Source organism: Palaemon carinicauda, chromosome 29, assembly GCF_036898095.1.
Source record: "Palaemon carinicauda isolate YSFRI2023 chromosome 29, ASM3689809v2, whole genome shotgun sequence".
Lineage (NCBI taxonomy): Eukaryota > Metazoa > Arthropoda > Malacostraca > Decapoda > Palaemonidae > Palaemon > Palaemon carinicauda.
In genome coordinates this window covers 66,398,742-66,411,894 of record NC_090753.1, presented here as the reverse complement: position 1 = coordinate 66,411,894, position 13,153 = coordinate 66,398,742, and the positions used below count along the sequence as shown (strand labels likewise).

General features: G+C 36.6%; 1 protein-coding gene and 1 long non-coding RNA gene across 2 annotated transcripts in view; both read right to left on the bottom strand.

Annotated features, from left to right (window-relative positions):
* The window catches only part of LOC137622807 (uncharacterized), an 86,374-nt gene extending 82,141 nt beyond the window's left edge, over positions 1-4,233 (bottom strand). The window contains exon 1 of the long non-coding RNA XR_011040480.1: positions 4,177-4,233. This is a non-coding gene — a long non-coding RNA (uncharacterized lncRNA). The remainder of the gene's footprint in view (positions 1-4,176) is intronic.
* Positions 4,234-10,971: 6,738 nt separating this feature from the next.
* LOC137622629 (uncharacterized) overlaps positions 10,972-13,153 on the bottom strand; it is a 2,429-nt gene continuing 247 nt past the window's right edge. The window contains exon 2 of the mRNA XM_068353234.1: positions 10,972-12,668. Coding sequence (XP_068209335.1) covers positions 11,662-12,668 — 1,007 coding nt within the window. The 3' untranslated portion in view covers positions 10,972-11,661. The remainder of the gene's footprint in view (positions 12,669-13,153) is intronic.

Genomic DNA, 13,153 nt, shown 5'->3' with positions numbered 1-13,153 from the left:
AAAAGCTTGATAAGCTAATGATAATAGTTCCTGAATAGCGAAAGCTAAAATCTAGAGCGAATACATCACCAAAATCGTGAAAAACAACTCCAGAAATAACAGCGTATCCAAGTAGGTCTTGCCGGTGGCACGACAGAGGAAAAATTGAGTTCTTGTTGACAAGAAGTACCTGAGTACCTGCTCGACAGATGGCGCTGTTGATGTACACCCCCACCTGTATAGCGATCGCTGGTGTATCCCGACCTTAGATTTTTCTGTCGGGCAACAGAGGTGACAGCTACATGATCATCGGGTAAGATTAATATTGAAAAGTACAGAATATATCATTGCTTGTGATGCATTACAGTGAGGGCAGTATTGAACGACTCACCGGAAGATAGGGTACATACTGGTCACCTGGTGGCGAAGAATCTTGACGACAATCCCACGTATGCGAAGAAACATCTCGGTTCTCATAAGAGCACCGAGCGGCCCTGGGTGGTCACTGTAAAGTTCCCGGAGCGTGGACTGGTCACGCAGGGGAAGAATAGGTGACAGGCATCCTCGTTCCCTACTTCGAGGTGCTTGGGAGTACTTATGGTAACCAGGAAATTAAGAGAAGAATGATTATACCGTTCAGTACTGCAATTATATGACCTTTCATGTAGCGGCCAATTATTGGTTGCAAAGAGGACAGCGTCCTTTGTTCTGACTGGCTATGCAAGTGCTTGGTACTGTACGAGACCAAGCATTGACGGCATGAGTATACGGTCTTGTATCATACACTGCGACACCTTTAATTGTAAGTGATGGTTCTTGTTACTGTCTCTTGTGTAGGAGAAGAAAGACTGTTTGAGTATCCAGAATAAGGGAAATGAGCTAAGCCCTTCATCCCAACTGACAGTGGGTATGCTCGGTAAACTACCATGTACTGATACATCTTCCCTTCTCTCACATGTGTGCAGGGAGAGATCAGTCAGAATCTCATGTGACTCCTGTCAATTGGTCTTCCTTGACTTCATCGATGATGTCTTCTTAGAAGTAGCAGCATCTGAAGAATCTAAAGAAGACAAAGCAGAGGAGGAAGAAGAATTAGACAAGGAGAATCAAACAGGCTTCTTCTTGACAGCCTTTTTCATCGTTGAAATTTTGGAAAGCATAAATGAAGCTGTCACAGAGGAAGAGACCACAACAGGTACCACGCCAAAGCAACAGTGATCCCAAAGGAAGACCGAGATCCTTGTGTTTAGGTTTCCGTCAATGTAGAGGCACTTGTAGCAAGGGGCTAACTGCAACCAGTCAAGCTCCCAGTAAAAGGCAAAAGGTTGATTAGATCAACGGAAAAATTGCACATAAACCTGACATGCATTCACAGCTTTACCCAGAAACCATTGCACATCCCTGTAATTTTCTGTTAATTCATTCGGATTTATCTGAAATCAACAACATATCTATAAGGCTATCCATTAATTCTAGGACAAGAAAGTCAAAATTTTGAGAGGCAGTAAGAGTACGTGTCTACTGCTTGCAGCCGAAGTCCAAAGAGCTCGCCTTGCTAACTGACAGGTGGGCGAGGCTTTCCAGCCACCTGCCGGTAGCTATAACTACAGTACCTCATTAACCCTTTTACCCCCAGGCTATTTGGAACTTTGCAACCCTTAACCCCCAAGGGTTATTTTTTTCAAGCACATTTTGCAGTATATTTTTTTCAAATGCTTTAACAGCCTTAATTTTCGTCATAGAGAGGTCAGGTTGGTCTCATTCTCTTGGAAAATGCCTGAAATTTCTAAAAAAAAAAAATATAAAAAATATACAAAAAAATATAAATAGCAGTTTTTTGCAAGGACGTACCGGTACGTCCATGGGGGTAAAGGGATGGGTTATGTGAAACGTACCAGTACGCCCTTTGGGGGTAAAAGGGTTAAATAATACTGCCCATTCCAGCCCTAATCCCAGATGACGTCATACTACTATTTACGGACAATGGTCTGTATTCGTGTAGGAACAAAAAGCCCTACACGTGTCATGACACGACCGTCACACGTACATAATATGGATGAGAGCCAGCAAAATAAGAAATATGTTTCAATAGTAAAAATAAGCTATTCTTCCCTTGATACAACATGTGCACTGCCTTTTCCATTGCTTTAAAGTTTCATTGCCGTACGACATTAGAATTTAACTATATTTGAATGTCCTCAACTTAAAAACATTCGGAGATTCAAACAAACCCAACTGATATCATAAATATCAGATACTGTAACATAAACTCGTAATGAGATACTGTAATATAATTAATTGCAGTAGGCAAAATGACATTTGCAATATACAACAGGACTATTTGTTGACCTTGGCAGCTGAAAATCATAAGCATGTGAATTAGGTTAAGCCTACCCAAGGCCAAAAATTAAACAAAATTAGACTTAAAAACAGCTTCTTGGAACCTGTTAAGTTTGTTAGTTGAAGAATTTTTGTACAGTAAAATTTTTCCATTGTCTACATAACTCAACAGCAAAAATAATTATTATATCAACCAGGTTAAACACCAAAATAATCCTATCTGCCATTGGCATCCCCCTCAAGCTGTAGGTTCGGTTCGGACCTATACCTCTTAGCCGAAATTATGCCTGTGAGGACTCTACTAATCAAGCAATCAAGATAACTGTTAGATAAGGTTAGGCATCATAACCGAAGTCTTGGCTGGAATAAACCAACTGAAAACTTGGCGAACTGACGAGAAACTTAAGTGCGTAAAAGTGGGCATAGAATTACTTATAATTAAACCTATGACCTCTGTGGCGATGTCATTAATCGCAACAATGGTATGGATGGGCAGACCCATTGGTACCAAGATAAATACGTGAGCAATGTAACAATGTAGTGTAAATCATGTAAAAAGAGCAATTATTCAATACAAAACTTCATACCCTTAGGATTGCCACTTACTCTTAAAGATTTCTGAGTACTGTATATCTTTCCTCATGTACCATTCAGTTGTGAACTGTATATTTGGAGCTTTTGTATATCAGTGGCCAGTTCTTCAACTAACCTAAACTTTCCCCCCTAACCTACCCTACAAGCCGTGTCCTTACCTACTTACCTAACGGGGGGCTAACACGCCCCTTCGACCCACCTTACACTGCCGTTTTCTAAGTTTGACATGATAATACATACAGGTGGCTGCTATCGTACATACACCCTGTATATTTTTATCTGTCCTCCACTCAGTTGAGTATTGTATATCTTTATCCATGCACCGTTCAGTAAAAAACTGTACAGTACACTTTTAGCCTTGCACCATTCAGCTGAATACTATATATCTTTACCAGGCCTCCGTAAATTGAGTACTGTATATTTATCCCAATGCAACGTTCAGTTGTGGGGGTGTATGTATGATAGCCGCCACCTGTATGTATGGTGACTGCCGACTAAGAATACGGCAGTGTAAGGGGGGTTGTATTTTTAATTGTTAATTACTTCTCATATTTCCTTGTTTCCTTTCCTCACTAGGCTATTTTCCCTGTTGGAGCCTCCTGGCTTCTAGCATCCTGCTTTTCCAACTAGGGTTGTAGCTTAGCAAGTAATAATAATAATAATAATAATAACAAGGACACAGCTTGAAGATTAGGTTAGGTCTGGAAGCTGAGGTTTATTGGTGTCCATTTTCTTTGCACAAGGGAGGAACTGGCCGTTGATATAAATAGGCTCCCAGTCATGTACTGTATATCTTTACCCTTGCACCATTCGGTTATAACTCATTATAAGACAAGAATATTACACTTTTAGCTAATTTAGGAAAGGGAGGAGGGTGTAAGGGGACATCCAATCCCTTGACAAATGATCAATTAAAGGGTGTCCTTTATTTACGGGCACACGATGTTTCGACATTTACTGTTCAACAAATGTATAAGTATATCAAGGCTAATACACGGCAAATATAATATACACAAGCTATTTTCTATACCAAATTATCTCTGAATAACTGTCTACACATTAATAAAGTCTATAAGATATAGACAACTTGCAAAATAAAAATAGATTTGACCCTACTTTACTATATGGTGCCTTAGTTTAAGGATTGTCAAAATTACCGTCTAACTAATTTGATATGTGCAAAAAACCTCTGAAAAATGGAATAATGTGGTAAAATTGAATTCATGAAAAGATAAAATTTGAAAACTAGTGAATTATTTTTACCTTTTTTACCACAAAAACTCAAAATCTAGAAAATGTTTTTTTGCTGGTCTGTGATGTAAACAATGCCAGCGGCCAGACGTGGGGACAGTAGTAGTAGTAGATGGTGGGAGGACCCTGTTACACACCGGCTCTCCCTAAATTCTCGTAAATGGCTATGTTATTATTATTATTATTATTATTATTATTATTATTATTATTATTATTATTATTATTATTATTATTATTAGCTAAGCTACAACCCTAGTTGGAAAAGCAGAATGCTATAAGCCCAGAGGCTCCGACAGGGAAAATAGCCCAGTGAGGAAAGGAAAAAAGGAAAATAGAATATTTTAAGAGTAACAATAAAATAAATATCTCCTATATAAACTATAGAAACTATAACGAAACAACAGGAAGAGAAATAAGATAGAATAGTGTGATCGAGTGTACCCTCAAGCAAGAGAACTCTAACCCAAGACAGTGAAAGACCATAGTACAGAGGCTATGGCACTACCCAAGACTAGAGAACAATGGTTTGATTTTGAAGTGTCCTTCTCCTAGAAGAGCTGCTTACCATAGCTAAAGAGTCTCTTTAACCCTTACCAAGAGGAAAGTGGCCACTGAACAGTAGAAAGAATTGTTTGGTAATCTGCGTTGACAAATGTATAAGGACAGACGAGAATATGTAAAGAATAGGCCAGACTATTCACTGTAGATGTGCGTAGGCAAAGGGAAAATGAACCGTAACCAGAGAGAAGGATCCACTATAATACCGCCTGGCCAGTCAAAAGACCCCATAATAATAATAATAATAATCAATCACATTTGAACCTTTCCAGTGTTTATATTTTGCATTTAGGTTTAAAACAAATCTAGTTAATTGAAGCGCTATTGTGTGTGTGTGTGTGTGAGAGAGAGAGAGAGAGAGAGAGAGAGAGAGAGAGAGAGAGAGAGAGAGAGAGAGAGAGAGAGAGAGAGAGAGAGAGAGAGAGATATTTGTTCATGTTTTTATACCAAATATAATAATAGTGACATACCACACCTCAACATATTGTTATGTTCATTGTTAAAGAATGACATAATTTCATTGATAAAAAACTATTGGTGTTTCATAGTGGAAGATTATATATATATATATATATATATATATATATATATATATATATATATATATATATATATATATATATATATATATATATATATATATATACATTCTATAGTGTGATATCTTTAGTTCCATTGTAAGTTATGATAAACACAGCAATAAAACATTTAGTTGTTCATGAAAATTATCAAACTTCTAAAATGCAGTACACATCATATGGCAACCGCCACAAAGGTTGAGTTGCCAGTAGTTGCAAGCATGGCTAATATCATAAGCTATTCTTTTTTTATTTACAATTTCAGGAACGCATAGAAAGAATTATTCTCTCTCTCTCTCTCTCTCTCTCTCTCTCTCTCTCTCTCTCTCTCTCTCTCTCTCTCCTCTCTCTCTCTCTCTCTCTCTCTCTCTCTCTCTCTCTTCATTTATTAGCTTACCAACAAATTTTCATATATAAATTTCATTAATTCTGCTGTTGTTATTTGCCCTTCTAGAAATCATGGATAGATTTTGGTCGAATTTTGTGTTTTTCGGGATAGTTCCGGACCACGATTTCACTAAGGCAATGACTTTTAGGTTTGTTCAATGAATATAAGTTTGTATAGTACACACACACACACACACACATATATATATATATATATATATATATATATATATATATATATATATATATATATATATATATATATATATATAAATATATATATATATATATATATATATATATATATATATATATATATATATATATATATATATAACCACTTGCTTAAACTTTCTTCGACGAATTTCAAAAAAGGACTTTTTCCTGATTGCTAAAAGTTGAAAAAGATATATTATTCATGCCTTATAATTTTAGTCTATACGTATTGTAGATGTTTGCTTTTCCTTCTCTCTCTCTCTCTCTCTCTGGTAGATGCTGTTGCGTGGAAAGATTTTCAATGCTATTTGTGTTTTTTACTGAAATGCTTCGATAGTAGTGATTGAAATATTGTACAATCAAAGACCTGTATATATATATATATATATATATATATATATATATATATATATATATATATATATATATATATATATATATATATTAATCTATATATACTGTATATATATATATATATATATATATATATATATATATATATATATATATATATATATATATATATATATATATATATATATATATATATATATATGTATGTATGTATACAGCCCTTTGGCTTATAGCATCTTGTTATTTTTCCTAGCTAGTAATAATAATAATAATAATAATAATAATAATAATAATAATAATAATAATTTTAAGTTATTTCTCTTATCAGAAAGATTAGATTTCTACCTTAGAAATAGCATCACCAGTGAAACAAATCAGGATTTCAATGAAAACGTATTTTTCAAAGTCAGTTTTTATTATGTGGAAGAAACGTTCGGAAGAATTTCCTTTTTAAAAAGAAGAAGAATTAGTCATACAAAGAAAGGTACTTCAACCCTAAAAAAACTTTTCAAAAGAGGAATTAGTCATACAAAGACAGGTACTTCAACCCTTAAAAACATACAGTTCACACGTCTCAAACTGTAGGCCTAACCTCGCCATGACACTTCGCCTGTGGGAAAGCGGCCTCTAGTGGTTGGTACAACACAGGAACGTGAGCTACTGGGGTCTACAGCGATGTCAGGCAGGGCAGCCAATTGAGACTACGGTCTAAAAAGGGCGAAGATAAGTGCTTCAGAAAGGTAACCGTGCTTACTACATACAAATTGGGGAACAGCACTGAAGCCAGGGCGAATGAGAATATAAAAGACAGAGAACATATTCATGCAGAAGGAAAGGCGACACAAAGCAATTTAAGCAAAGCATTGATTTGAATTTCATTTCGTTAGAATTTCATAGTTATTAAGTTCAAACTTGCAACAAATGTTTTTATGTTGAACAGGCTGACATAAGTATCTTTTTATAGTTTATATAAGAAATATCTGTTTTGATGTTGTTACTATTCTTGAAATATTTTATTTTAACTTTTCATTACTTCTCTTGTAGTTTATTTATTTCCTTATTTCTTTTCCTCCCTGGGCTACTTTTCCCTGTCGGAGCCCTTGGGCTTATAGCATCCTGCTTTTCCAACTAGGGTTATGAATTAGCTAGTTATAATAATAATAATAATAATAATAATAATAATAAATATTATCATCATTATTATTATCATTATTATAATTATTATTATAATAATAATTATCATTATTATTATCATTATTATAATAATAATAATAATAATAATAATAATAATAATAATAATAATAATGGCAGGACATTAAAACATGATCACTCATACAGACAGACATTAAAATGTCTCCCCGTCAGGTAAAGAAATTTCCAGAGAAATAACGAGAGTTTAAAATGATTATGAGACAGTAATTTTGTGAAATAATGTGTTTGCTTCATACGAAGCAACAATGCATGTTTCATGCAATGTCAAGCAAGCAAGAGGCGGTGATGATATACAGAAGAGAGTGGAAAGCTATAAAAAGATCAGTATTTCAGTATCCTATGGCCCATATACCTCGAAATCAGCTGTTAAGGTGGACAAGGGAGAGGCATTATACTATATAGTAAGCTGTGGCCTGATTGGTAACGTCTCTGCCTGGTGTTTGCCAGTCGGGGGTTCGAGTCCCGCTCAGACTCGTTAGTGCCATTAGTGTCTGCAACCTTACCATCCTTGTGAGCTAAGTTTGGGGGGTTTGGGGGAGCCTATAGGTCTATCTGCTGAGTCATCAGCAGCCACTGCCTGGCCCTCCCCGGTCCTAGCTTGGGTGGAGAGGAGGCTTGGGCGCTGATCATATAATATATGGTCAGTCTCTAGGGCTTTGTCCTGATTGCTAGGGCAATGTCACTGTCCCTTGCCTCTGCCATTCATGAGCGACCTTTAAACCTTTAAACTTGTAAGTAGACATGTGGACGAGGTCATGATGAGGGGTAGATGGAGATGGTTTGGGCACGCTCTTCGTACTCCCCCAAGAGAGATTAGTTCACCAAACGTTCAGCTGGGCTCCACAAGGCACTAGGAGAGTTGGAGTACCAAGGCTTACATGGCTAAGAACTATGAAGCGCGAAGTAGGAGATGATGAATGGAGAAGTATTGAATTAAAAGCTCAGGATAGAGACGACTGGCGGAATCTAACCGAGGCCCTTTGCGTCAATAGGCGTAGGAGGAGATGATGATGGTGTATGTAGACAAACGTAACTGGATATATTGGTAGAAGCGAGCTGGACTATAGTCCATTTCTTTTAGCGATGCATATTTGCACTGACTCGCGGCGGTGCCCTTTTAGCTCGAAAAAGTTTCCTGATCGCTGATTGGTTAGAATTATCTTGTCCAACCAATCAGCGATCCGGAAACTTTTCCGAAGTAATAGGGCACCGCCGCGAGTCGGTGCAATTATGCATCGCTAAAAGAAATGGACTATAGCGCTTTTTAAGAAACTTTACTACCAATATTCCATTCATAGTTTCCTGCTCTTCGGTTCCTAGAATATTTATAAGTTAGTTAGTAAATGGTAGTATGAGATGGGAATTATAACTCTGTTCTATCTACGAAATGTTAACAAATAAATGTTTGATTACTAATACAGCTCACGTTTAGCAAGCGAGTGAGTTTAGTTAGAGTACATCCAATGCTTTCAGTAGTTAGATTGAAATAAGATAGAAAAAAAGTAATCCCAGTCATGTGTTATTTGATATGACATTAACTACCAGTTGGGGAATGCTCTTTTAATTATCCTATAAAAATTACAATTTACAAGAAAGTAATAAACTAGCATTAGGTAAGATGAGATTTTTCTAGATGCTTTCAACAAATTCTGCTTTCTACTCTTTTGCATCCATGTATCACCTCTATGATGTCCGCTTTTAAATCCTCAAATATAAAATCACGAAATACTCAGACACTTCTCACTCCTACTTTCATAGCAGAACTAATTGGAGAGTCTTTTACTTATAATTTGAACCAGGTTCCTGATGGGAAGACTATTTGGTGATTAATATAAAAATGTATGGGCAACTATTTGCTGATTCAAGTCAAAGATTGTATGGGACAACTACTAGCTGATTCAAGTCAAAGATTGTATGGAAAAACTACTAGCTGTTTCAAGTCAAAGATTGTATGGGACAACTATTTGCTGATTCAAGTCAAAGATTGTATGGGACAACAATTTTCTGATTCAAGTCAAAGATTGTATGGAAAAACTACTAGCTGATTCAACTCAAAGATTGTATGGGACAATTATTTGCTGATTCAAGTCAAAGATTGTATGGGACAACAATTTTCTGATTCAAGTCAAAGATTGTATGGAAAAACTACTAGCTGATTCAAGTCAAAGATTGTATGGGACAACAATTTTCTGATTCAAGTCAAAGATTGTATGGGAAAACAATTTTCTGATTCAAGTCAAAGATTGTATGGAAAAACTACTAGCTGATTCAAGTCAAAGATTGTATGGGACAACAATTTTCTGATTCAAGTCAAAGATTGTATGGAAAAACTACTAGCTGATTCAAGTCAAAGATTGTATGGGACAACTACTAGCTGATTCAAGTCAAAGATTGTATGGGACAACTACTTTGAAGTTCAATGATGAACTGAAATCTAAAAACCTTTAATGATAAAGTATAAAAAACCTCTAGCATTGAGTATTGATATAAAAGATAGCTAAAGGTTTTAACAAGGTTAGTGAAATCACCAGAGGTATACCACGAGTAAACCAGAAGAGTCTTAGCATGTCAGTAGATGGATATTTTAATAAGTTGATTCAAGTAATGATACCAGGATCCAAATTTCTACATAGTTATACAGTTAGCAATTTAAGGTTAATTTTCCCTACATGTAAATAATTTCTTTCAGTTATCAAAACAGTTGTTACTGTAAGGCCAAATTTAGAGAAGTAGATGGTAAAAAGTGGAGGGATGAGATAAAAGAGAAAAATAGTTTAGAAATATACGAACAAGAAAAGGGCAAATAGGAGAAGAAATGTTTTATGACAACAAACCTAATTCTATCATTATGGATAGAGCTAGGGCCAACTGTTTGAAATTAATCGATAGGAAAAGACATGAAGCGGGAGGTAGGGTAGAGTGCAAACTATGTGGGGCAGTTGATGAAGACCTCGCCCACTTCATTCTTGAGTGTCCAGACCTCAGCGACGAAAGAAGAATAATAGTGGAATTGCAACAGCTGTATGAAGAAGAAAAGAAGAAGATAATAGGAAACGTGCTGTTCAAGAAAGAAGGAATAAAGAAAAGAAAAGAATATATCTATCAAATGTGGAAAAAAAGAGAGAAGAAAATAAAAGAATTAAAATAAAGAAGAAACCCAAGGAGGTGCCGATGGAAAGGCAAATCCCTCCGCCCAACAACAAGAACAAGAACAAGAACAGCTATGAAATGCCAATTTTGCTAAGTCTATAAACTTATCACAGAGTTATATTATATGTAAAGAAGCTTTTAGAGCAATGATATTAATAAGTCGATAGGCACAAAACATAGCGAATAAAGCTTGATCCTTGAAAAGCTTTGGGGTTTGAAGCTCAGAGCCGTGAACTCACCGAAGAAATTATTAGAAACGCTACCGTCAAGATGTAGGCGTTGGATTTAGTTACCGACTCTTACCATTTTTATATTATTACTTATAAATCTTGCCTTTACATTCAGTGGTATCTTGAGCATCTGAAAAAGATAAGAGGTAAATACATTAATGTAGTGAAATAATTATACGTACCAGAATCAGTGATAAACTATTGCTGAGAAATGTGCTACCTGAATGATTTTGTTAAGAATTGAACTTATAATCTCTGTTTGAAATGCAAAAAAATAGTTTATTAAATTCCCCATTAAGTAATCATAGTTACTCTGAGTCTCACAAGAACTGGTTGATTAATGACTAGGTATTAATTTTCCATGTAAATCCCTGAAATGACAAAATGGTGTACCTATTAGATGAAGTAGATCACACAAGGGATTTACCAGTTCCCTTCATATGTTAACTGGTAGTGTAAATTAAGGTAGTGTTGTCATTATTTAGCCAGATGAGAAAAGACCAGGTTTATGTACTGAGTAGTATGTGGCATGTGATAAAAATGTAGTGAGTAATATGTGGTCAATAATGTCTGGAGTATGTGTCAATAGTAAGAGGAAATAGACCTCTTGCTATTTAAGAACAAACTGTAATGAGTGTGAGATGGCAAAAGGGAATAGACCTCTTGCTATCATAATTCTCATTGTAAAAATCATCTCTTGGTCCATGACAGATGAAAATGTCAGCTGGGGCAATCACCCAAGTCAGGCTGTATAGACAGCCAAGGAATACTGAAGATTCATTTCTTTTGAACCAGTAATCTTTGATAATGCTTTAAACAGGAACATCTCGAACACCATATCGTCTCTGAATCGTCACGAGCTGGGTTAGCGCAGCGTTCAGCTTTCTATGCAGATCCTCATTTTCTTGCTTCAAGATATCTCGCTCTGAAATAGTGTCACCAAGCTGTCCTAATGCATTATCTAAATCTTTTTTCAGTTCCTCATTTTCTCGCATCATGATATCTCGCTCGATGGATGTGTCGGCTAACTGTTTTTCCATCTCCCTTTGCAGCTGCTTCTGTTGGTCTCGGTGTTTCTTAGAGTTGACAGCATTTAATCTTTTTCTTTCCATTTCTTTATCCTCAAATGGCTTTTGAATTTCATACACTTTGGCTCTACTTCTATTTCCCCTGCGTTTTTCAAGGGCCGCAGCTTTTTCCTCCTCCGATTTTGGCTTCCGACCGCGTCTTTTCTTTTGTGGTTCTTGACACGCTTGTGCACCTCTCTTGATTGTAGCTATATCTCCAGTCAAAACATCAGCTGGTAAGGTCTCAGATTGACTAGAGGATGGATAACCGCTTACAGCTAGAGGCGATGCCTGAGCAGAATCTTCAAAGAAGTATACTGGAGGCCTTAGCAAGTCTGACTGAGCAGAATTTTCAAAGTGATCTGCTAGGGATCTTAGCAGGGCTGCCTGAGGAGAACCTTCAAAGCGCTCTGCTGGAGACCTTAGCGGGAGAGCCTGAGCAAAGTCTTCAGAGAAGTCTAGTGGAGATCTTAGCAGAGCTGTCTCATAAAGACTCTCTTTAGAAAAGCGCTGCAGACAGTTAGACACCTGAGAACCAGAGTGCAATGTGTTGGGGCTATTCAGTATCTGTTCCTCTGCATGATTTTCATCAAGGGTTGTACAGCTACTTGTACCGTAAGGTGACTGGCTTGACTGAGAGTAGGTTGGTTCACCGGGTACGGGGAAATCAGAGACCATCGATGGAGATCCACTTGGGTAATCATGAACGCCATTCCAACTGGAAGTTACTTCCCTTGCAATGCTGGTAACATCTAAAACAAGGAAAGAAACACAATTAAGATGTGAACCTTGCAAAAGAATGATAAATATTACAAGGCTCTAGAGATGGCTATATAGTAAATGCATAATCACTTGACAAAATCTCTCTCTCTCTCTCTCTCTCTCTCTCTCTCTCTCTCTCTCTCTCTCACACACACACACACACACACACACACACACACACACACACACACACACACAACTTGTGGCTAAACCTGGAAGGATTTTCTGTTAATAATCCAGCAACTAGCGATGGCTATATAGTAAAATGCATAATCTCTCTCTCTCTCTCTCTCTCTCTCTCTCTCTCTCTCTCTCTCTCTCTCTCTCTCTCTCTCTCTCTCTCTCTCTCTCTCATACACAACTTGTGGCTAAACCTGGGAAGGTTGTTAGTAATCCAGCAACTAAAGATGGCTATATAGTAAAATGCATAATCGCTCTCTCTCTCTCTCTCTCTCTCTCTCTCTCTCTCTCTCTC